This window comes from Nilaparvata lugens, chromosome 4 (assembly GCF_014356525.2).
Source record: "Nilaparvata lugens isolate BPH chromosome 4, ASM1435652v1, whole genome shotgun sequence".
Classification (NCBI taxonomy): domain Eukaryota; kingdom Metazoa; phylum Arthropoda; class Insecta; order Hemiptera; family Delphacidae; genus Nilaparvata; species Nilaparvata lugens.
The window spans coordinates 54,951,130-54,977,424 of NC_052507.1; the positions used below are offsets into that span (position 1 = coordinate 54,951,130).

Sequence of the window (26,295 nt, forward strand, 5' to 3'; positions counted from 1 at the left end):
GTGGCGCACTCACACAACTTTCCTTGCCGTTATGAAAATTTATCACCTGACGCTAGTGTTCACGCGCATCTAAAGTCTACTCTTCAAAGATCCAAGCCAGCTGGTGACAGGACAATAACGCTGGAGACACGAAGTCTGCTATCTCTTCATAGTGAATGATTTAATAGAATCAACAGTTGCCAACAGTTTGCAATTGAAATAATAACATTTTCTCGAATTTCGAGCTTATTATAAATTTTAGGTGAAAATGTTACTGGACATTAATTGTAGAAATTTTCATGCTCAATCTTTCCCATGGAATTTTTTGTTTAAATTGTATCTGAAGCCTGATAATTGGGAATCTATAATCAATCTTTGCATAGATGGGGCGGAGCTCCTGGAATTTTTACAGATATGGTACTTATGGCAGTTGATAGAGCTTATCAATGACTAATTTAGGTATGAATTTGATCAAAATCGTTGGAGCTGTTTTCGAGAAAATCGCGAAAAACCCTTTTTTTGACAACATTTTCGCCATTTTAGCCGCCATCTTGAATTGCATTGGATCGAAATTGTTCGTGTCGGATCCTTATATTGTAAGGACCTTAAGTTCCAAATTTCAAGTCATTCCGTTTATTGGGAGATGAGATATCGTGTACACAGTCGCACATACACTCATACACACACACATACAGACCAGCAATACCCAAAAACCACTTTTTTGGACTCAGGGGACCTTGAAACGTATAGAAATTTAGAAATTGGGGTACCTTATTTTTTCGAAAAGCAATCCTTCCCTTACCTATGGTAATAGGACAAGGAAAGTAAAAAATATATGACCAACCTATGTAACACTATTTATAGCATTATGTGTTATATATCAAAGTGTTATATATAGCACTTTATAAGTGTTATATATATAATAACACTATATAACACTATTTATAGCATTATTGTCTCTTTTAAACTTTTATTTAAAAATGTTTTTACATTCAAACTTCGTTGTGAACCTAGTAGGTAGTTTAATAGATTTTTTTTATGAAAATCTCTGATTGTGTTGAAAAAAGGTGTGTGAATGACCATTGCCAATATAGCCTAAGCCTAGGTAATAACACCCAATCCATGAAATTTAAGCTTACATTCTACACTCAACTTCAGGTAGGATTTATAATATTATGCTGATATTTTGTAGATGGATACATGATTTTGATGACTATGTCGTCAAGAACGTTAATAATTATTACAGAAATTAAAAAGATTAAATCATTGTTCATACATTTTCTTATTTTCAGAAATGTCAACACAGTAGTAGGCTATTTTTAGGCCGTTTACGGTATGGTATTTTATTTGAATATTAAGGTACTGTACCCACCTCACCAAGTATCGATCAAAAATGTGCTATAAGACAAGAATAGAACGTATTCAACAATCAAAACTCAAGCATCATTTGCATGTGAAATATATACCGGTAATCAATTTTTAATGTGAAATACTGAAACAATCTTATTCGAAGTGAAGTTCATAATTGGCGGTTAACGTGTGCAGTGCATGTCATGGTTGGAAACCTTATAAATAGCTAAGGTATGTTACACCAGGTCTGGTGTTTTTTTCAAAAATCATAACGAAATAAAAGTTAATTTATTTATTCGAGTAAGTAAATCTTTGCTTTATAGTTATTGGTTCTAGTATAGACGATAGCATCGTTGCATTTACTTGATATTGGGTAGGATATGTGGTAGCAATAAAAATACGTAAAAGATAGTCAATTGAAATGAGAAAATTTTCCATATGACATGTCGTGACTCTTCTGTAGCCTACAGTACGGGTTTGATTTGAGCAGGAAAGGATTCTTTACTACGTACACAGTATTTAATTACTACCATAAATTACTACCATATTGGCTTTGCATGGGGGACAAATTAATATTTTCAATGGTGAAAGTATTTCCCCTGTCCTGTTTACGAATGATCAATGAGTATCATTTCTATGGATGTATTGGCAACGCGACTTTTGTCTCCAAACATTTTGTGAAATATTGCACTTTATGAAGATCAAATTTTCTATGTTTACAGCACAATTGAACTTTATCATCAATCAATTGAATCTCGCTTGATCAAACGAGTCGGCAATTCTTAAATGGATTTTGGGACTTGAAAATATTTTTTATTTCAAAAGTTGAACGTTTTATTGAAATATTAAATATAATATTATCATATTATTTCATATGAGTACAGTTATGAAAAATGTAAGTACTGGTTTTTAAAAATCATTTCCCAATTTTATTGCAACTGACAACTTCTCGATTTCAAATCATTATGTTCTCAAATTGAAATGATACTTTCTCAAATAAAATTCACTATTCTTAATTACAAGTTATGACTTCTCAAATACAATTGACTATTCTGATTTACATCTGACGTTTTCTCAAATAAAAATGACTATTCTGATTTACATTGGACGTTTTCTCAAATACAAATGACTATTCTGATTAACATCTGACAAATGACGATTCTCAATTATAATTGATACTTTCTCGAATACAGTTGGAAAAGGTGTAGAACTAGGACATCCTTCTCTGGTTGGATGCTACTTTTCACTAATAGATTGATTATGAATAGAATATAATTCAATTCATAAGTTATTGGAATTGAATATTGCAATAAATGTTGATCTCTTGTTAGATGCTAGCATGCTACTTGTCAGTTGTCACGGCCTAGGAAGAATGCAGTGGTGCCCCCAAGCCTATTGACGCACCCACTCACCCCTAAATTTATAAAAATTCTGCTCTTCTACCCCCCCCCTCAAATGCAAAAATGTCAATAGTAGGTAACTTGCTGACCTTTTTGGGAACCCCCCCCCAGAATTGAATTATTTACACCGCTCGTATATAGAGGACCCCTTAGGCCCCAACGATACGAGCGTCGTCTCAGACACACTGAATTTTTGTAGCTTGTTAGCTGGAAACGTTAGTCTCTTACGAGGTAAACTATAAGAGCGAAATAGACGCATCCCATAAGAGGCCACGTATTTTCAAACAATATAAGACGTGTGAAATAAATTCAGTTCTTAAGACGCCCGTATAGGTGGGGCCTTAGAGAGTTTTTACATAACGGCAGACTGCAAATATTATAAACTCTGGCATAAGAACTAACTGTATTCTTTTTCTGCCTAGAAGAACCAAAAATCATTGAAAATTAAGGTTTTATGGACATAATAAAATATTTATATTATGATAGATTTTTTAAAACAAAAACTCATTTGAAATTATGGTTTTAAGCAGTTAATTGAATATTCATAGTGATTTTGATAGATTTTCAAAACAAAAACTCATTGAAATTTATGATTTTGAGCAGATAATAAAATATTCATGATCATTTTGATAGATTTTTTTACAAGATAATGCAAAAAATAAACATTTTTTTAGGGGCCCACCGTTACAGATGACATTACCGGCGCAGCAGAGGAACAAACAGGAACTGGTGAAAATGCGCCAAGACATACTTGATGCGTTGGCCATTGTTCGCGAGAACTGGCGCTACGAGGACGGCACACTGGCTCGGCCGTTGCAGCGCCTGCATGCCAGCTGGCTGTGCTACAAGGAGGGTGACCAGTGCATGCGCACTCTGTGTGACTTCATGATGTCGGTGCCTATCAGTGTGCCCGGCAACTGGCAAGCACTGGCCGCCATGTTGGCACTCACCCATAACCAGATTATGGTAAACAACCCAACCAAATCCATGCTACCAATGACCTGATCATGATAAACAACCTTATCAAATCCATACCATCAATGACCCGATCATGGTGAACAGCCTAACCAAATCTATGACCAGATCATGGTAAACAACCTCATCATTCCATATCACCAATGACCAGATTATGGTAAACAACCTCATCATTTCATATCACCAATGACCAGATCATGGTAAACAACCTAATAAAATTCATATCATCAATGACCAGATCATGGTAAACAACCTCGTCAAATCCATATTACCAATGACCAGATCATGGTAAACAACCTAATCAAATCCATATCAATGACAAGATCATGGTAAACAACCTCATCATTCATATCAACAATGACCAGATCATGGTAAACAACCTTATCAAACCCATATGTTTCATATTATACAGGTTGTCGAACGAAATGTGTAACAGCTGAAGACCATAGATTCTACATGAAATTTGCTACAAAAAATTATTACTGTTTAAAATTTGACTTTGAACTCAAGGAATGTACTTTTCTCAACTTTGAGCGCTTATAAAATGTTTAAAAACTTGAAGCAATGAAACTAATTAAATGAATCTCATAGGAAATATCTTCCTCTTTCCAACCATATCCTTGAAATAATATTTTGACTGATAGTTTTCTGATTATTGATGTTTTTCAAAAATATCGATATATCTCGAAAACTAAGGTTGTTATGAGAAAATTTTACTGGACATGTTTTGTTGCAAATGTCATGTAGAATTACGGCTGTTACACTTTTCATGAGACTTATAATTATATTCTACATGATACCTATATATTCTGGCAAGTTTATCATCTGCTTACTTCTTTCATTACATCTCACATGATACTATCTCCGATCACGTCTCTTCTCTTCTCATCTCCATTCTCTCTTCCTGTCAGTTCCTTCTTTTATCCGAAGGGGGGGGGGAGGAACAGAACAGTTTTTTCATCTTACAATCATTCTAATGAACTAGAATTGATTTAATAAATTGATGATTTGTTAGATATCTTCATATCTAGTTAGAATAGTGTATGTATAGCGTAAGGCTTCTGTTGTTGGACGGACCAGAACTTGTTACAATTCACTATATAATCAAGTGTATTTGATAAAGCAAACACTTGAATTGAAAAAAAAATGTCTGTCTTTTCAGAGCATCACACACAAACAATCATGTGTGAGAATCGACAGTGCCCAACTGGTTATCTGGACCTATAGCCGGAATCCGAATGCAAATATCTACAAAATTATCGAATCACTTCAGATTCTGAAACGTTATGACGTTTTACAACAGCTGAAAGAACCTTTGCAATGTAAGTACGTTTGGGATTGACTCAAAAAGATGCTCAAAGATAGATGATAAGGCGTTTTAATTTTACACCATTCCACCCTACCTCAGTAAAAGTCTTGCAACAGAAACGATTCAACTTCTAAATGATTTCTAGAAATACATATCAACTCAAAACTATTTCTGTCCTGAAATTTGTTTTCATCAGTTGATTATGACAAACAGAAAATCAAATACCAATAACAACTAAACTACTGAAAAATTACAAATGATAATGATGCACTTCAAATAGAGCAGCAAAGAAAATGAACAACAAAGATTTGTTTCTCTATTTAATTCCATCTGTACTGGTTGGCCGCTATGGCTTTGTATAAAATGAGCGCTGCTATCCGGAGATTGTCAGTTTGGTGTAAGGGTAAGCATTCCTGACTGGCAATTGTGAGGTACCGGGTTCGATTCCCGGGCTGGCAACTAATTTTTGGATAGTAGTTCTCATCGAATTTCCATCTAGCTGTTAACCCTGTTGTCAATGTCTGCAGTAGCAGAAGTCTTCGGGGTGATTTACAGCATGCATTTAGGATTTTCGTTGACTAATAATTATATATTAATTAGCATTTGAATAAATTCATTCTCTATTTAATTCCATCTGGACAAAGATTTGTATTAGTAGATACAACCTAACTCTTAAAGCGTATTTAAGCCTACAGCCTTTCGTCAATGAAACACAAAAACTTCGTTCAGCATTTGACTGTAGACGTATCACTCATGACTTACATATAGTTAGTGGCCAACCTTAGTAACAAGTTGACTTCAAGTCAGTTCTCAGATGGAAATTGGCTTTCTGAAGTTTTACTTGACAAACTTCAAGCCAACAAGAAATTATTTGAATAAGGGCCTAAAAAAAGTTCAATTATTTAGAATTTCTATTAAAATATTTTAATGTGTTTTCAATTTCAGATTTGGTGGATGATGTGAAGTTATTGCTGGAAAACGATAAGGGGGGTTTTATATACGAATATAAAAATCCTACTGAAGCTGGAGGTGAGTATATAAAGAATTATACATGGCATAAAAAAGGTTTTAAATTTTCAAATTTTCGGGAAAACCGAGATTTTAAGGATCTTTTTTTTAATCAACTATATCTTTCGATTGTCACTATTTAAATGTATCATTTAAAATCCCCCTGGGTGTAATTTTGTGCTCTACAACCTGAGACCATGTAGACCTTTCTATCTCAGATACACATTCTTCCAGGAGCACTTGATAACAAATTTCCTTGTACTTCACTTGTTGGTTTCCATGAAACCACCTGTTGGTGGTACTATTAGTTGATTGTGCATCAAGCGCGGTAAACACGTACATAGCCGGGGCTAGTCAGGCTTAGCATGGCCTTCTTGCCAGGACTGGGAGGTCAATTGATTGTATTGAAGTGGTCCAATAAAATTAATTGCACAAAAATTCCGTTGTTTCGGAATTACCGAAACAGCCCTCTTGTTCAGTATCCTGGTGACTGGGCTATGAGTAAGATCATATATATTTGATTGCATGAAGTCATCTTGATTGATTCATACAATGAGTACATCATCAAAATGATAGGGAGAGAAAAAATAAGGTAACCTTGTGCTATTCCTCTCCCAAATTTAGATAAGGTTACACATAGTCCGAAATAGGTTGAGTCTTGTAGTTTTTTCACTTCAAGTAAAGAACTGGCTTATACACGTATGGGATAAGAAAATTATGTTTGACGCATCATCACGTCTGAACTACTGGACTGATTTTGAAATGAACTGAACGGACTGAACTTGAAATTTTGCATATATCGATTCTTGATTAACCAAGGATGATTATAGGCCTATTTTCAATTCTCCAAGACTTCATTACGATAAGGTTTCAGTTTGTCATGTTTTAAAATAGACCCTTGCGGAGCGCAGGTTTCATGCTAGTTAGAAATAAAATGTTTATTTAAAGATGCTGGCTTCTCGATATATTCCGAGCTGCGATGTATTAACACACTTTTTCTAAGTATTGCAGTATTATTATATGCAGTCAAATATTTGACTTCATGTCGTGTGAAATACATAGAAAAAAAGTGTATAAAATATTTATAATACGTCAGATATGATAATAACTATAATAACATAGGTCTGATAGAGATTAAAATTATTGAGAAAAGTTCGAATATCTTTGCAACGATGTAATATATGATCATGCATGTGACTGTGTGGTAGGACCCTCAATCAAATAATCAATCAATGCTTTGCAGACTTGGCCACCAATGAGGACGAGTACCTGATAGCGCCCAAGAACTACCGCAAAGACATCAACTCCCTGCTTCCCCCCTCACTCAAACCCCAGGTGCGTTCCAACACAGAAACAGTAGGACAGAACAAGCAAGACAACAGCGCTATCTCGCGGCCAGTCGTGCAACAAGAGACCCTTGTTACCAGACAGAATGTGCCAGTTGAAACTATTCCAGAGCCTGACACTTCCAGGGTAAGTTGAGTTTTTTGATGAATTCGGGTGCAGCGAATGGGACTTGAGAGGATCAATAAAAATGTTGATAATAAATTGGAATAAATATTTGTTTTTATAACAAAACCAAATTATATCATTGAATTATAAATATGATATTTTAATACGATAGCACGTCCAGAAAGTAAGTTCCGTTTCAATTTATATCCGCTACAGCGCTGCGATCGCAGTTCCGCACATGTGCGGTAGACGCTCTGTATCAAGAAGAAGAAACGTGCGCCATTTGGAGATCGCTGTCAGCCACGTACGTTTAGTTGTGCTTGTTTCCAATATCAGTGTTGATTGAAAATCCCGCCGCTTGTGAAATCAGGTCTGTGATTCGTTTTCTGAATGCAAGGAAAGTGAACCCAAGTGAAATTTATCGGCAAATTTGCGATGTTTATGGACAAAGTGGGATGAGTGATTCAATGGTGAGAAGATGGGTCCGTCAGTTCAATGACGGACGTAGTGATGTGCTTGTTGAAGAACGAAGTGGGCGTCCATCTTTGGTTACAGAAGAACTGGTTCACACGATTGATGACAAGATCCATGAAAACCGAAGGTTTACAATTAGTGCTCTCGCTATGTAATTTCCCCAAATTTCACGATCACAAATGCATGAAATTGTTACCGGAAAACTGAAATTTCGACAAGCTGGAAGAAACTGTTCTCAACTGGTTGAAGACACAGGCAGCAAATTTCCATGAAGAAGGCATACAAAAACTTGTGCCATGCTATGACAAATGTCTGCAAAATTTCGGTAGCTATGTGGAAAAGTAGTTTAAGAATTGTAGAATTTTGTGCAATAAATAACTTTTCTGTATCTGTACACAATTTAATTTTATTACCAAATGGAACTTACTTTCTGGACCTACCACGTAGATTAAATGTAAGTGTCAAATTGAATGTGATAGCAAACAGATTTTAATTTATAGGATCTGGATTTAAGGATTCTTACAGAATTAAAGCTGAAATCAACGAAATATCTACCAAATCTATTGCCGGCCAGGATAATCGAGATGTCTGATAACCGGTTTCACCAATCCTTGTCAAGACATTTTAACATGATCAAGCCAGGTACGATTTACAAGTGTGCACTGGAATTACATATTGACTATTTACATAGAAATCATACAGTAAATATTCCAATGCATTCGTTGTAAATCGTACCTGATTTAACCATGTTAACCTACCTGGTCGAGGGTTTGAATCCCACTGATAGATATGGACATTTGATCATTTCATCCCATTAGCATGCACAAGTAAAAACTTATGTGGGCATAATCCGCAATAAAAACATATTATAGAAAAAATACATGTAGCTTATAAAAGATGGAAGTTTTTATATAAATTGCAGTTCTATGGATTTGCAGTAGCAGAAGTCCTTAGTTCTATTTATATAGCTTTCATTGGATATTTAAAATAATTATTATAAAGTAATGTAGCATATAATTTGATATTGTATTCAACCATTATCGTATGATTTCAAGTTCCAGCCGACCATCTTTGTTTTGCTAACGTTTGCTGCGGACGGAGAGGCAGCCGCTAGGAGAATAGCCAGAAGCATGCGCACTGCAGTCGACGATCGGCCTGAATTCGGTGTGCTCACTCTTGACGAGAACGCACAAAGAGTTCTCGACAATCCCGAGATGTTCATCAACCGAGTGTTTCCACAGGTAACACAACAAACTATCATCAAGTTGGAGAAAAATTATCAAATCACTTGAAAACCAAGTTCTTCTTATAGCTTCCAAACTATAAAATTGTATTAATAAGAAACCCACTATCTTTAGCTACCCTGTATTTTAGCTAAGAAACTGGTATTAGATAATGATCAATTAAAAACCTTTTGCTATTAAAAAGAACGACTAGCAGTCAGAATTTTTTACAATAAATGAATTAATCACTCACTGTGACAACGAGATCTTTTTGCAGGTCCCCCATCTTCCTGGTTGTACTCATAGACAAGTAGAAGGATAGGATGGCAATTCTTTTAGTGTGCTGTTAATGGTGCCTATTGGGTTTGTTATGGGTGAGAACAAACTCAGCCATTAAAAGCACACTAAAAATTGCCATCCTATCCTTCTACTTGTCTATGAGTACAACCAGGAAGATGGCGGACCTGCCAAAAGATCTCGTTGTCACAGTGAGTGATTAATTCATTTATTGTAAAAAGTGCTGACTGCTAGTCGTTTTTTTAATAGCAAAAAGTGATTTAATAATAAGCAGTTCGTGATGGAAAACAACATTGAAGAATTGAAAACCTTTGCTCCTCCCCTTGCTCCTGCTTGGCTTATAAAAATAATCTGCATATTTCTGCACTCTAAACCAAAAGGTTCTATGAACTTTTTTGATATCTCTTGAATGAAATAGTTGAGGTATTTTTAGGGGGGGGGGACAAAACACTCCCAAGGGGGCAACTTTTTCAAGTTTTTTATTTTTTCCGTCGAAAACCAGGGCATAGTCACTGGCATCAAGGAATAATGGCAAGTGGGTAATATTTTCTGTCAAAATTTCAGTCACTCTGTTAGCCCCACTCCCCAACACAATCCCACTCATCAACACAATTTCTATTTTATTTGCAGAATATCTCAATTTCCCACTGTTTCACTTCATGCTGACACTTGGCTATCCGTCGGCCATCAACATATCTTTCCTTCACACAATTTTCCATCAATCTATCTGTCTCACACCCATTTATTTATTTTTACTTATCACATTCATTTATCTCTCACTTCCAACTTCTATCAACTATTTTATTTATTTGTGGCAGTTCCACTTCATCTGCCCCATCCTGACGCCGGGCTACCTATCGGCCGTCAACGCTCCACTCATCGACAACTATGCAGACATGGATGCGCAGATAGAGATGCGCAGTGCCACGGACTCGCTGGACGCACACTACGTCACCTACATTTACAACCTGATGGTGAATGAATACACAGAGAGCAACTGCCGTAACTGCCGCGTCCGCTGCATTATTCCACAGGTAATCAAACTATGCTATTATTCATTGGGAGGGGCTGTTTCTCTAGGATTAGATGAACATGACCTGAAAGATTTTGTTCAATTATGTTTCACAGGTAAACGGGTAGGTTAGGGTTTTTGATTTTTAAAGACAATATGTTATTAAATATTATTAGAAATGTTTTACATAATAAACATTGACCGAAAACGTTGACCAAACAGCTGATTTTAGATGAACTGATATCTAGATGAAATTAATGTCACTCGCTTCATTAAACTTCAAGTGCCAGTTGCACAATAGCCGGTTGAATTTTAATCGTGATTAATTCCACGAGAACCAATCGAAGGCTTTTTCGAAAAAGAATTCTTCTATATAGTAGGGTTGTGCTTCATATTATACTCATTATAAGGTTAGCCAGTAACGTAAAATTTCACGAGACTGCCTTCTGAAACACCTTAGGGCGTGATCACATTGAATGCGTATATGTGAAAGTACACGTCAGATCATACAAGAGCCGAAAAACAAAATCTGGTAAGTGCCATTGGAGCACGTTGTGACTTGCATATAACTGCTCACGCTGAACGCAACCAGCAAGTGCACGCGTTCAGTGTGAGTGTTCCTATTGCTGCTTTAAGATTTTATTTCCATCTGCTCGCTTGGTCATGCATAACCAAGCGTGCACTTGCACATATACGCATCCAATTTGATCACATACTAACCTGTGTCCTACTAAAAGCACACAAAATATTAAGCACCTGCGTCGGAAGTGACTCCGGATACCTATATTATATATATTTGTTTCTAATTGAACAAACACTGTTTAGGGATTCTACTGTTGTACCCATATACTTAATGTTCGGTGTATTAACACTCAAGACCAGTTTTACGATAATTAAACGGACGTTTAATATTTAATCCAACAAGAGCCAATGAACAAACAATGACGCCATTCTACAAAAATTGGAAAAATGGATTTTCGTATAACTATGGTCTGTTATCAGCTTTCTACTTTTTATTAGTCATTCATTGTACCTCTAATAAAAAAAATAGAACAGGAATAAATTTAATTATAATTTCTATTTGTAGGTGGATTCCGACACACAGAAGAGTATACTGACCACAATGCGACGGCCAGGCTACCTGAGTCCCACTCTCAAGGCCTGGGCTTGGGAGAAGGACTTGGAAAAGTTCCTCAGAAAATTGATTTGCTTGTATGATTAATCATTATCCCACTAATGAATATGCGATGGGCTTGTATAATATTCCACAAAAAATATACGTGATTGACTTGTATAATTGTTATTTTAATAAATATAGCATATTCATTGTGTGTGGTAAATTGTTATTATTTCTTGAGTGCAATGACGGATCCAGAAAAATATTTCGGCTGGGGGGAGGATCATAAAATTGGCGTAGAGAGCACTTTAACTTAACTTTTCATCATTGGTGAAAAGGAATCAATGTTATCTTTAAGGAATGCTGGCAGTTAAAAGCGATCTACCAACAGTTGTTACAAAATGTTCTATTACAAAATGATGTGGAGAGTTTATTTTCAAGATTAGAATAGATATGGATTTGCGGGTTTCATTGGTTGAATGGATGTCTTCTTTTTCTCTTGGAAATTGTGTGAAGATAATTATTCAAGATAGATTTGTTTTCGTATAATGTTGATAAGTATGGAGGGGAATCTATAAAATTAAACTTATGAGTCTACTAATTACTTGGAATGTGCATCAATTGTTTGTTATTCTTTTCAAATGAGGGAAAGTGGATTAAAATGTTAATATACCTGTATTATCTAAACTAAAATTCCTTACCCTGTCATATTATGCAAGTTCCGACTCAGCAAAATAATTTATTGTTTTTTTTCTTAATTAAAAATATGATGGTTCCCCACACAGGACTTTTAGTCCTCGGGGGTACATGAGATGATTTATTCCTCTATTGATGTAGATGAGTTATTGTGATTTCTTTGAACAAAGTGTGAAATTGTATTCTCTTATTATCTTTATTTTTATAATTTGCAATATTGTTGTGATATACTCTACTTTTCATAATTTCTGATTATGTGTAATGTATCAATTGGAAGAATAAATGAATTTATTATTATTATATTGTTGATAATTATTTATCTATAAAAAATAAAAACGGGGAGCCCGTTGCATTGAAATGCTATCAATTATAACCGCTGTAAAATGATGTCATCTAATGCCAAGAAAACCTAAAAATGAATCTGTTGATATCATTTTACGATAGTTAAATTCATTTGAAATTTCCTTCAACTAAACTAGAAATAATTTAAGGGAAATAAATGATCTGAATGATTATTGAATAAATAAATGTATACTTTGTTTATAACAAGAATTAAGGCTACTTTATTATTGTAAAATGTATTTGGCAATAAAGATAAATTTTATTTTATTTTGTTGTGTAGTTGAGAAGTTGATATTGTGGTTATTATTCATATTAAATGAAAAAGACTAAGAAATTGTCAAAAACCACAGATAGTTACTTAGAAAGACCGGTTTAGATTATTACACCATTGCCAATCTCTGATAAACTAAAACTAGTAGTTCTGCGAACAGTAGACCTCGCTCATGAATACAACTTTAACAACTTTAAAATTGATGAGAAGGGCCATTATGAAAGTACAGTATATTGTGAAGACTTTGCAATGTCATCTATTATTTTTCCAGTGACAATGCTTCCAGGGACACGGGACTTATAAATGTCTTTCGAGGAAGTACCTTCACATCGTTCCCATATTTACAATATTAACCTATATAACAACTTTTTTAATAATTAATTATAAGATATTGGTCAACTGACGGAAAAATGGAATATGCAGAAGGCAATTTAGACGATGAATCGTCTCACAGACGATAGTAAGACAGAAAATGATTCTAAATAAGATGGGTTTGTTGGTGTCAATGACAGGACGTTGCTAATGATGGTTTTAATGGAAAGCGGTTTTAATGTTATGGCTTGTTATGCTATGCAGAATGTTAAATGCTCACAACTCTCATACTAAAAGGAAAAACAAAAGCTAATAGTTTTCCAGAAACTATTCATATACCAGGGAAATTTCGTGTTGAAAAGGGGGGAAAATGTGCAGTCAAGTGAGAAGAGAAGGTTTCTACAATTAATAGATACAGCACATTTTAGGGCGGCACAGGTTCTATTATAAAAATTACTTAAATTAGGTACTTGTTTTTTACTTATATCTATTTTGGGCAAGATTCACTCTTAACGTATTGTAAATACAATGATCTTTCATTTTAAAAAGAATAAAAATTGCTGTATCTTGCAAGATAACGGCGCTAGATACGAAGAAGTAACTTTCTGGAAGGAGGTTGGTCTGTGGTTTTTCAAATTACAAAAAAACCTTATCAAAAATCGTTACACATACGTTTCTGCGCCTTGTTTCAAAGAACTTGTATACCAAATTTTATCAGAATCGGACAATAACTGCGACTGTAACTGCGGTACAAACAAACAAACAGACAAAAGCCGATCGAGTCGAAACTAAGACCTCAGCTTTGCTTCGGTCAACTAAATACAAGAGCAGCAGAATTTATACTAGTAGGCGAGTACTGCCATAGCCACCTCTAATACAAGGCCCCGGCCTACGATATTGCAACGTCGCAGCGTAGGCCTAGAATCTAATACATGATTGGTGAAAAAGATCAGCTGGTATTTTAAAAAATCTTTCTCACCAATCATGTATTAGATTCTAGGCCTACACTGCGACGTTGCAATATTGTAGGCCGGGGCCTTGTATTAGAGGTGGCTATGGTACTGCTATTGGTCAAGGGCATGAACGCCTGCCATTGGCCCAGCTAGACAGTCTCCTCCCACTCAACGGTGTCACGAAATGGCGGCTTAAGTAACAGACTCGCCATGATAACAAAATTTACTTTCAGTACAAAATAAGAACCAAGAAAACAAGTAAAAGATGATAAAACAAATAAGTAAATGGAAAAACTATTGACTAATGTATGCTTACAATGTTATGATAAAACTAAATTCGTAGTGTTGTACTGGTTGAATTGAATCTGGTCATTTAAACAATACTGGGAATTTTCCTTAATTACTCTTGTTATTTCTAAAGCCTCTAGAATATACAAAGATCTGCCTTTGTTATAACATGCAGAAACTCAACATTCTCCTCAACTGTGAACTTGTGATTATTTGTTATCAAATGTTCTGCAAAGTTAGATTCCCCATTTTGTTTATTCCAATCTCTGATGTGTTCTTTAATTCTACTTTTGAAACTTCTACCAGTTTGACCCACATAACAAGCATTACAATCACCACATTCAAGTTTGTACACCCCACTTTTATCACAAATATCAATTTTGTCTTTACTCCAGCTAAATAGACTATTTAAAATCGGTTTGGTCTTGAAAGCAATATGAAATCCATTCATCTTCAATTCCCTACCTATCTTATCAGATACAAGGCCTAAATATGGGATTACTATCAAAGTCTTCTCCTCACAGTTTGAGCCTACAAAGCTAGAATTGATTGAGATTTGTCTGTTAATTTTACTCAATAATCTATCCACCATACTTTCTTCATACCCATTTGTGAAAGCTGTCTGTTTAATTTTAGTGATCTCAATATCAAAATCATGATGGCTCATAGGTATTGTTAGTGCTCTATAGACCATGCTATTGAAAGCAGCAAGTTTGTGAGAAATAGGATGACGAGAATGAAGAGGAATGATGATAACATCAGTATGGGTTGGTTTTCTGAAAATACAAAACTTGTGAAAACCAGTGCTATGATCTATTATTAAATTTAGAAAATTCAATACACAATCCTGTTCTACCTCTACTGTGAATTCTATACTCTGATGTAATCCATTCAGATAGGAAAGAAAATTGTCTAGTTGTCTGTTACTTCCTTTCCATAAGCAAATAATATCATCTACATATCGAAACTAGTGAACAATTTTATCTTTGAAATGACCATTTTCAATAATTCTACTTTCCAACTTATCCATCAATAATTCAGCTAAGAATGGTGAGAGGGGTGACCCCATTTCTAACCCCTCTCTTTGTTCAAAAAATCTATTGTTAAATTTGAAATAATTATGCTGAGTGCATAACTTCATCAATCCTATCAGTTCTTCTCTGAGTGTATGATCATTGATAGAGGCTTTCATTATTTCCTCAGCTCTTTCAAGACTTTCTCCCACCGGAATGTTAGTGAATAAATTAGTAACATCAAATGACACAAGCTTATGAGATGATAGAACAGGAATATGCTTTATATTGTTGACCAACGCCAATGAATTTTTAATACTAAATTTTGGTTGAAACCCGTTAATGACCGAAAGGTGCTATTCAGTTTGTGAGCTACTTTAGAACAGGAGGAATTAACAAAGGATACCACTGGTCTTATAGGAACATTAGTTTTGTGTAATTTAGGTTGACCGAAAAGTCTAGGTGGATATGGATTCATAACTGTTAGATACTTAACTAATGTCAACTTATTGATTTCAAGCTATTGATTTTGTTGGTGGGATTGGAGTTAATCTCAATAAAATTGTTATCTGCAATGAAATGGTTTACCTTACTTAGATATTCGTCCTTATCCATTATTACTGTAGTGCATTCTTTGTCAGCTTTCAAAATGTGATCTCTGGTTGAAGTTCCCTTGTCTTTTATTGAAGAATTATGTCAGCACATCTGTTAGTTAGTATTTTGTTCTTTGAGGCTTCCCAATTGCTATCAATGCTGCATGCTAGTCGATCAAGTTGTTGGTTGTCTAAATAGCTATGACTACTGCATTTGTTACCTCGTACTAGTAACTCTGTCTCTGTAGATGAAAATTGGACTTGTGAGAAATTACCTACCCTATCAGCAAACTTGTGTTGATGTTGAATGATAGGCCTATTATTTAGTGTCGGATGTTGATCTTTGAGAAGTTTCTTAATCCACTTTTAACTTACGTAAACTGTGTATCACTAATTGAATAAATCTGTTTAAATTATTGAAATTGTAATTAATTGATTAACAAAAATGAAAATAGGTCTATAACCAACCTTGGTAAATTAAGAATATTTATGCAAAATTTCAAGTTAATCAATTCAGTAGTTCTGAACTATGCATCAAACATGTATTTTGTAAAACATGTAAAAGCTAATTCCTCCCTATTAGCTCAGGCTAACAGCATGTGAACAAACTTTTCAACAAGCATCAATATGGCCGCGTGTCCAAACCTCTTTCTATAAAACTTGCTCTCAGCCAATATACTAGTGAGCGCCCCGTAATGAAAAACTCGTAAAAATGCCTTTGATACACAAAAAGAACGAGGGAAAGAGTTAATTTTGTTGGCCAACGAAATCGATCTGTGTAATGGTTCAAGGAATATGTGTCGAAAATTCATTCATTTATTTACGATACAAATAAAACTGATGTTATATATGACATTGGTAGATAAAATAATAAGGTAGCCCTTGTGCTATTTTTCTTCCAAATTTATAAGTGCTGACACAGTCCAAAATTTGAAGTTGATTCGAATGTAAAGGTCAAACGTACAAACAAACCCAAAGCGGAGGACTTGAGCCTCAAGTCAAAAGTAAGAACTCGCTACGCTTATTCAACTACTGCAATCGATAAATGAATAGTAGCATCAGAGAGGAGTTAGTAATCTTCCCTAGTAGATCTTTCCATATCTCTGGTAGCATGATTTCTGGAATTGAAATGTTTACATCTGCTTTTTCATATTAATATAGAGTAATGCCCGGTTTCTAAGTCGTTTCATTAACTGCTTATCCATTCAATAACTTTATTGAATCGATAAACATGAGAAATGCGTTTCTAGAACGCTTCATAAACTTATTGAATCCATAAATCTCTCGATAAAGAGTGATATTATCAAAACAATAGTCCACTTTTTCAAAGTTGTTCTACTGCATATCGTTGAAAGTTGTAAACCAACAGAAGCGGTTATCAACTAAGATTAGATATTAAGAATCCACTTGAAATTTGTTAAATGTCTGATTATTATGTCATTACCATAGTCAAGGTCGAGCAATGAAATCAAGTGCATTCATTCTCAATGCCCAAAACGATTTGCTAGTGACTCTTGATAAGATTGATAATATTTTTTCTTCTATTTTAATAATTATTAAACGAGAATGAAGCAAATATGCTATCGACTACTCTGTACACTTCTGTAAGTGGAAATACTGACAACACCATTGCATTAGCCTTTTTCAGGTTTTCTTTGCATTTTCCCAGAGAATTTGAATAGGATGGATAGATCATTTCACGTGGAAATTGAAAAAAATCAACTGAAATACACCAATTCTTATAACAATTAGAAATTCTCGCTATGTGGGAAATAATATATTTTTGATGGGACGGGGCCCAAACGTATCCTCATCTACAGGCCAGGAAAAATACTCGTGGTTCCCAATTGCATACTTCTCCAAGGGGGGCGCTTGCACGTCCACCACACAGGTGCCCAAAAGGGGACACGAGCGTTTCGGATAGAAGCACTAGTGAGAGGGTTTTCTCGACATGCTACTTCCAGAGACGGAGGCGCTACCCAAGTACCACAGTCCGGCGCATGGGGATTTCGCATACCTGCTACTTCCAGAGACGGGGGTACCCTGATCCCCATAGTCTGGTCATCATTGGTTAAATCCACCGTACAGGCTTCACTGTGCCCAGCTACTCCCAGAGACGGAGAATTCAGGTGACTTGGTCGAACCATGGACCTCCCATAGTCTGGAGCCTTCACCCAGCCGTAAGCAGCTGATGAATAAGTAGATAGAAAGCAGTTCCTCTACCCAGCAGTAAACTTCTAATGAATAAATAGATAGAGAGAAGTTGCAACTCACTTCGCGATGAAATAGTCTCCGAAACTGCCGCTCAGATTCTTCTCGTCGCCGAACTGCTCATGAATCCTGTAGAAGACAGTGTAGACGGCGCGACTGAGCTGCATGTCGACAATGTGGCCACTGGAGTTGGCGCACAGCATTTCCACCACACTGAACTCGGACCCGGCCACCGCATCCGCCTCACTCGCCATCTCATACACTATGTTGTCCTTCTCGCCGTGCACCCATTGCGCGCCCATGTCTATTGTGTACGGCCCTGCAAACAACATAGCAATATATTTCTCGGTCCGAATAAGGAAAGTAAAGTAAAGTAGAGTAAAGTTAAGTAAACTAAATTGGAGCGTAAACTACATAGAAGCATAGCTCCAAAATTCATCACAACACTGAGGAAGAGGGTGCTGGATAAGCCCCTGTATTTGCTGCAGGAGTTAGATGAGGATTTTCTCTTTGGAGTTCCAGCGCCTTCACAACCTAGATGACTCTTGAGTAACCAAATGACACACTGCCGATCTAGAAATCATAGTCCTCGACATCATATAAATATTAAGTAGCCTAGGTAAGTTCAAACCACAGAGAAGCGATTTTAGCCCTCAAACGGACATTTGGGGTCCAGCGAGCCCCAGCTAAAACATTTTACTTGATATCTCTGTTTAAGCTCTTACTTAAAGGTGTCCATAAGCTATATATCACATATTTGGTGGAGATCTCATCTCTCACTCCCAACCATTACAGCTCTTACAAGTTACTTATGAAGAGAGTTCTACATGTGGTATTTTATTTTTCCTTCTCTAATTGTTGTTTGTTTCTATTATTACTTTTTATGGCTTTTTCCACTCGCGATCGATATCTCCTGTTAACTGTGTTTTTTCATGTATTTTGTTTTTTTTTCTTGTATTATTTATATTTGATACTCGAATATTGTATAGTTTACTTTCTTTGCTTGTATCTATTTTTCTACTGTTATTATTCTTGTAAAATTGGTGTAGAACCGTTGGAGGTTGAATAAATAGATGAATTAATACTAAACATTCAGAATTCTTCCGTACTTTGTCTACAAACTTATATTGATAATTGATAAATAATACTCTATTGAATGCTAAGAGCCGTTGTTGCTTGAGCTTAACAAAAGAGTACATAATCTATGTTTTAAAATACTTATTTTCATGTACTCAAGAGTTTGGCAATTCAGAGAGTAGCTTATAATAGTAGATCAATAAAACTACCTAATAGGAACCTGATAGTGATACTAATGATAGTCTAAATAAATGCAAACAATTTCGCTTATTACTAGAAGTAGAACTTAATTCTGGTAGTAACATTCACCATACTCTTGACTCTTGCTACTAACATACAAAGAAATTGAGGCTATTATAGGCCATGAACATTTGATATTAGTGATTGAACACTATTCGAGACTCAAGAATAATTAAAAAAATTGAGTCTCCTCCATAAAAACGTGAGTTATCATCATAAACATCAAGTTGATGATAAGCTCAATAATTGAGCAATAACAATGCGTTCGTTCCTCATCTATCTTTAAAAATTCATTCTACAAGGACGGTAATCTTCCAAGTTCAGGATTTTTATGATTTGTTAAATAGCTTTCAACTTTTCTCTAAACTCTTCAATATTTGTAAGAGCTTAAATGCTATTCTATAGACAGTAAAAGTCACCTCTGTTTTTAGAGAATTTGAATCGATTCCTTATTAATTCTAGAACGGATTGAAGAGCCTCTCGTAATATTTCTGGCTGGTTTCCAAACTCAAGAATGATCTAATGAAGAATAACTCCTCATTATTACTTTTGGCATTAGTCCAATTTCTATTTTCTATTACTATTATTTGTGAACTTCTAAAGACACTCTATGTATGGGTACATTGATAGACTATAAAACATGGAATACTAATTGAATCAAAATATCAGATCATATTCTCAAATCCTTTAATGAATTTCAAACTGCCTTGAGTTCATTATTGATTAAGTTGTATTGTGACATGACACAAACGAGGTAGAAGTTGTCAACTACTTGAGTGGTTGACATCAACTTGTAGTTTTATTTATGTCTCAAGTTTATTAATAAACTTCAAACTAGTAAGTTATAGCATAAACTTAGTGAATGCTGTAATAAGTTTTGAACTTGATAAAACCAATTTCCAATAGTAAAATTGATCTAATTTTAAAAATCGATCAATCAATCATTTATTAGTCAATTATTACAATGATATTATAATAATATAGGCTTATATAAAATTTTTAATGCCTTATTGAAGATTTGGGGTATGATCACATTGGCTGCACGTATGTGCATGTACACGCGAGACCATGCATAACCAAGCGTTCAGATGAGTGACAAAATTCGCAACAAGGCCGTAGAAACACTCACACTGAACGTGTACACTTGCTGTTGGCGTTTAGTATGAGACGCAAAAGACAAGTCGCAACAGATTTTGTATTTCATCTGCACTAGAAAACAACAAAGTATTTCGATTATTACTGCATAAATTAATAAAACTAAATCGCCAATCAATTTGTAATTTCAACTATTTGATTTACGTGTTTGATTAAACTGTTTTATAATGAATGTAAATTTGTTATGAACATACCAAATGGAATAGATTTGATTCTTCCACCAATTCTAGATGAGGCTTCTAGGACTGTAACATTTGAAAATCCTGAAGAAAGCAGTTTGGCAGTGGCAGCCATTCCTGCGGCTCCAGCTCCTACCACTACTATACTACAATTTCTGTAATAAATGGAAACACATGTTTAGTTAGTTTACTAGATCCGACAGTTTCAAAAGTATAATGTAAATGTAGTTTGCTTGTACTGAGAACTAGTAATTTATGGGAAATTTATAAGAAAAACATAACTAGCTAAGTGCACCTACTTACTTCTGGGAGCTTTGGTTTGAAATCCATGGATTCTGAGAATAAAACAACGTTGTCAGACCTAGAAATGAGACTAGGCCAGAAGATATAATCCACCAAATGAACATTTTTTTCAAGTAAAACAAACGCAAGATTTTAATTTATTCTTGTCAGTTAAAATATACAGAGACCGGTATTGTTCCAGTATTGCTTGTAGAACAGTATTGGTTTTACTATACCAAATGAAATTTGCTAGCGCTCATTTAAAGGTTTATTATTTTTAATTAAAATCGAAACTTGATAATAAATGATCAATTTGAACTTCTAATTGAGTTCAATGGTCAACATAAACAATGCATAACGTAGATAAGTTACTGATAGCACATACTCAAATCAAAACATAGAAATCATTTAATTAACTATCAAAACTAGCAGTCTATATATTAAATAACATACTCACCGAATCATCTTTGTCTGATAACTGTATTTTATTATACAGTTTTTGATATCTTCTTGCAATAATGCTTTTATAACAACGATCGGCGATTGAAGCTCATTCTCAAGCTGCAGAAAGCAGATTACTATTGCCTCCGTTCTCAACGTTGGCTCTTATCAATCTTCAACAAATTGCTTCAATTAGAGAGATAAAGCAGCATTATCCTCTTTATTATTTCGGCAATTTTGAGTAAGGAGAGAAATTCAAGGAGGAGCAGAGCAGCAGAGAACGAGAATCTGAGAATAAACCTAACCTAAAACTACTACAGCTGTTTCAACATCAGCTGATGTTTCTCTATTCCATATTCCGTATTTTCATGTACACAGAACGGGCCAAATTTGTTTCATTTTCATGAAACTCGTCATCATCGGCGTCACTCAACCTTTTATCAAGTCAATTCAATTCTGTTTTGATTGATGGGAGGCATGAAGCGCAACAGGAAAGATGGTGAGTATAAAAATATAGGCTATTGTGTGTAAACTTTATTAAATACTGTCCATTTTTCAATTTGATTCTTTTATCCCTCAGTTGTATCACACAATGTTGATTGTTCCGCTCTGCAGTAGAAATAACTCTGGGACTTAACATAACCTACAAATTTCAATTTTCCAATCTATGTTAATGTTTGTATAAGTACAGTAACTTAATGTTGTTTATCGAAAAATATTCACTAAATAAAAATTATTCTGAACTTATCAACATCTATTTTCAAATGTTTGCAATTTATTATCGAAGGCAAATAAACTGGGTACCTAGTTATGAAAAAACTGCAAAATTTCCACATGGTTTCTGCATTTCGACATTGTTTATCATTCATTAGGTATGTCTTTTATTTATTGAGTGATTTTATTATCTATTCACTTCTCACGTTATTAACATATCCACCCAACATGACTTGCAAACACAGAATGAGTTTCAAGGACAATCACTGTGTAAAAAATTACTTAAAAAGTGAGTAATTTCCATTAAAATTTTTCGATCTTTGGTCAGGACATTCCTGAGTTGAGGGTCCAAGGATTGATTGCCTTGTGTACCTGAGCTCTGTACATTGCCAAAATATCATAATGGGAGGTGACTTTTATATCCACTTAGAGAAAAATAACCCAGCAGTGAATTAATTCTCTGGTCTGTTGAAGAGATTCAATCTCAGGGCTGTGACATCAACCCTAGCCAGGAATGGGCCTAAATTCCTCAGCTAAAAAAATATTACAAGGTTACGGCTAGCATTAGAAGCATAGAGAGAGAGAGAGGACAGATTCAAGAAAGCATTAAAGAGCTATCTGTTAGCCGATCCATCCTACTCGGTAAAGGAGTATCTACCGAGTGACGACCACGACGCAGTAGCGTTTCCAGTGGGATAGCTACAAGTATCTGTCCATTGAAAACTAGAGACACACAAGGAGTAAAGCATGCCTGGGCACTGTTGTCACTATCTTGAACTTTTGGAACTACGGGCTACAGTGTTGAAGTAGCTGAGCCTGTACTTGCCGACCTTCAGACCTTAATTATTAAGGTTGTCAATTGTCCAAGGGAGATGTAAGAGATCCAACGTGAGCTGATAGGTACAGCTTCACATACAGAAGGATCAACTCTGAGAGTCTTCCATTTCTTGCCTCTGCTCTTCAAAGGATTGCCTGAGAATAACTAAATTTACTTCAGAATCCAAATATGGCTTTTGGTAAGTTTTTCAATGTTTTCAATTCACTGTTAAACGACTTTTCCCCCTCTAAACTGAAAAGGTACTCTGGTCTCTTGAGTAGTTGGCCTTCTTTATTGGATGCCAAGCGGTGGTATACAGCTGATCTGATCAACATCAGGGCACTGTTGCTGGTTGCCAACAGACTCTACAAAACAGCTGTTGCTGGTGTGAAGTGAAGAACAACTATTACCCAGTCTATCTCAGACTTTAGAAGATTTATCAACAGGATGTAAAGACGGCTAAGAAGTCTAGTACTGAAGATGTAATATGAGAAGCCTCTAATTCGTGTAAGGCTGCATGGAACAATATCAAAAATGCTTGTAAGAAACAACCCTATGGCAAGGAATACTAGTCCAGATGACTTCAACTACTTTTTTGTGAAAAGCTGATAGTGGATAATTTTCCTGGATCTCCTGCTGATGCTGTCAATGGGATACCTTCATGTGAATTCTAGTTTCTCAGATGGAAAAAGATAACCACCCAGGATCTACTAAATATAGTCCATGACTCCAGGTATTCTTCAAATCGTTGGCATAACTCCAATAGTCATAAAGTCTGTGATTAGAAGTATAACGGCTCCATTGTGTCTATTGATCAATAGCTCCTTGGAATTTGGAGTCTCCCCTGACCTGCTTAAGACTTCTAGAACAATAATTGATATCTTCTAGGAAAATGATCCCGAGGAATTAGGAAACTTACGGATAATTTCAATAATCCCTGTTTTTGGCAATATCTTTGAAGCTGTTCTGTACACACAACTCTATGCCTATTTTGAGGAGAACTCACTTTTCTAACGTCATCAGTTTTGATTCTGTGGTTCTACAACAGATAGAGTCCATGCTGGCAGCAATTGACAAATACTCGAAGGCAGTAACAGTAACCGTGTTCGACCAGACCAAGGCCTTCGATTGTGTTTCTCACTGTATATTGCTAGAGAAACTTGACAGATATGGAGTTGAAGGGGTGGCCCTCAAGTTGTTGAAGGATCATCTGGTTGATCGTAGACATGTGGTATCAATTGGTGGTGCTTTGTTGGATGCTCGTGATGTATGCTGTGGCGTGCCTCAGGGTTCTATCCTGGAACCTCTCCTCTTCCTCGTCTTCATCAATAACCTCAGGATGGATGGAAGTGCAGATGACACGACAATAGTCGCCAATGATGGGGATGTTGATGTAATAATCCTCAGGTCTGCTCAACTTTTGGAGGTTGCCAGTGATTGGTTCCAGGTGAACAAAATTGCATTGAACGAGAGGATGACACAAAATTTATTCTGCACTCCAAGGCAGAATTCACCAATTGCCGGGGAATGCAACGTGAAGCTGCTTGAATTCATGATGGATGCCACATTGACAAGGGAGTAGTATGATTATTGACATGATCGGCTGCAAAAAGATCTTGATGCTACAAGAGAAAACTCTCCAGATCATCATCTCAGTTCATCGTCTGAAACACTGTGCCCCAATCTTTGGGAGACTAAAGATTATGACAGTCTATAGTCAGTATTTGTTTAGTTCGCTGCTACTGTTGAGAAGTGGCTAGAACAAACCTGTCAGGAAAGAGGACATGTATACAGCCCCACAACACAAGGATCGGGAATGACATCGATTTGCCTCATGCCAGATTGACTCAATCACATAATAGCTTCCCTGTCTTTCCACTCAAGATTTTCAACAGGATGCCGGTGTATTCCCGTGAGCAGGAGAAGAAAATCTTTGAGAGGATACTCCGTGAGAGGCTTGTGAGTATGAGTCTGGTTCTCCACCCCCTGGATGAAGAGGCAATACAATGTTTTTTGAGCTCTATGACTGGTCTTCCATTTTTATCTTATCTTTGTTCCAAGTTTTTACATTTTGACGCAATCTAAGTTCTGGTCATGGATGGAAATTACTGAATTACTAATGTTTCCCTCTAATTTCAGATAAAAGAAGCAAGAGAAAGAAGAAAGACGAGGAAGAAAGCTATGTGGATGATCCAGCAGATGGGAATGATGATGGTGAGTTCTCCCAATTTTTTTATTTTTTCCAATAATATCGTTGAACGTGTCAATTAATCTTTCAATCATACATTTAACATAAATATATGCTCATTCACTTGCCAAGAAATCATTTTCTACTAATATGTTGTCAATTTTAAAATATTTAAATTTCCTTCTACTTTCAGTCTTATGTCTTTTTTTTGTCTTATACTTTTGTAGCTATAGCCTACTCCCTTTGACGGATTTTTATCCATGGGGAAAATTAGCTGACAATATTTATTACATAATAACTTCGTATTTTTTTATCTTTCAATAAAAGCTTCTATTATTATACATATTGTTTATACATTTCTTAAAATAATTTAAAATTTTTGCGTATAGAGGGAGTTCCAGGAGCCGCAAAAAAGAACGTAGAAACAGCTGATGACGGTGTCCTTGAAGATGAGTTTGGAGCCAAAGATTATAGGGCACAGATGGCCTTGAAACCAGATCATTCCTCTAGACCACTATGGGTGGTGAGTTATCATACTTATTCCCTCAATTCGAGTGATTTTCCAATTGCAATAAAAACAAAATTCCCTCTATTTTTCTGTCTTGTAGTGAAGGTAATTTTGTAGTAGATATTCATATTAATTTATTAAGTAAAAAATTACTATATTGGAAAGATAAAATAGGCGCAAACTATATTGAATATGGGTAGTATTGAATGAACCTATTCGAAATTATAACATACTCTTATCTATAGAAACTCCTCTCGGTACTATCCATATCGGTATATTCTATCGGAACTGTAATATGTATAATGGAATGGAATCATCTAACGGAACTATAGTCTGTATAGGAAATGTTGAGACTTTGAGAAAATATCCGTGTTTCCAAATTTCAATCTTTCCATGCATGCCCTTATGACTATGTATTC

At 35.4% G+C, this 26,295-nt stretch overlaps 3 protein-coding genes across 4 annotated transcripts in view; 2 read left to right on the forward strand and 1 right to left on the reverse strand.

Annotated features, from left to right (window-relative positions):
• Positions 1-21,957, reverse strand: part of LOC111063254 — a 63,818-nt gene extending 41,861 nt beyond the window's left edge. Inside the window, exons 1-3 of one of the 2 annotated variants that reach the window (XM_039425893.1) lie at positions 21,666-21,957; positions 20,942-21,081; positions 18,339-18,594 (exon numbers count right to left, since the gene is read on the reverse strand). In XM_039425893.1, coding sequence (XP_039281827.1) covers positions 18,339-18,594; positions 20,942-21,081; positions 21,666-21,673 — 404 coding nt within the window. In that variant the 5' untranslated portion in view covers positions 21,674-21,957. Of the gene's footprint in view, positions 1-18,338; positions 18,595-20,941; positions 21,082-21,229; positions 21,491-21,665 lie in introns of those variants that run through there. The other variant, XM_039425892.1, reaches the window with a different exon arrangement.
• On the forward strand, positions 3,387-12,592 carry LOC111063367. Its single transcript, XM_039425895.1, has 7 exons — positions 3,387-3,695; positions 4,867-5,026; positions 5,959-6,042; positions 7,265-7,494; positions 9,003-9,188; positions 10,286-10,501; positions 11,567-12,592. The coding sequence occupies exons 1-7, from the start codon at positions 3,420-3,422 to the stop codon at positions 11,699-11,701; spliced, it is 1,287 nt and encodes a 428-aa protein (XP_039281829.1). The 5' UTR covers positions 3,387-3,419; the 3' UTR covers positions 11,702-12,592.
• Positions 21,958-21,988: 31 nt separating the features above from the next.
• LOC111063697 (general transcription and DNA repair factor IIH helicase subunit XPB) overlaps positions 21,989-26,295 on the forward strand; it is a 28,131-nt gene continuing 23,824 nt past the window's right edge. The window contains 3 exon segments of the mRNA XM_039425894.1: positions 21,989-22,148; positions 25,320-25,394; positions 25,758-25,891. Of these exon segments, the coding sequence (XP_039281828.1) occupies positions 22,118-22,148; positions 25,320-25,394; positions 25,758-25,891 (240 nt within the window). The 5' untranslated portion in view covers positions 21,989-22,117.

What these genes read in the sequence shown, in the direction of transcription:
- LOC111063367 (XM_039425895.1), top strand. Translation starts at nt 3,420, where the DNA reads ATGACATTACCGGCGCAGCAGAGGAACAAACAGGAACTGGTGAAAATG. An exon ending in GCTGAAAGAACCTTTGCAAT is followed by an intron (nt 5,027 to 5,958) that starts GTAAGTACGTTT and finishes TTTCAATTTCAG; the next exon opens with ATTTGGTGGATGATGTGAAG. An exon ending in CAGAGCCTGACACTTCCAGG is followed by an intron (nt 7,495 to 9,002) that starts GTAAGTTGAGTT and finishes TATGATTTCAAG; the next exon opens with TTCCAGCCGACCATCTTTGT.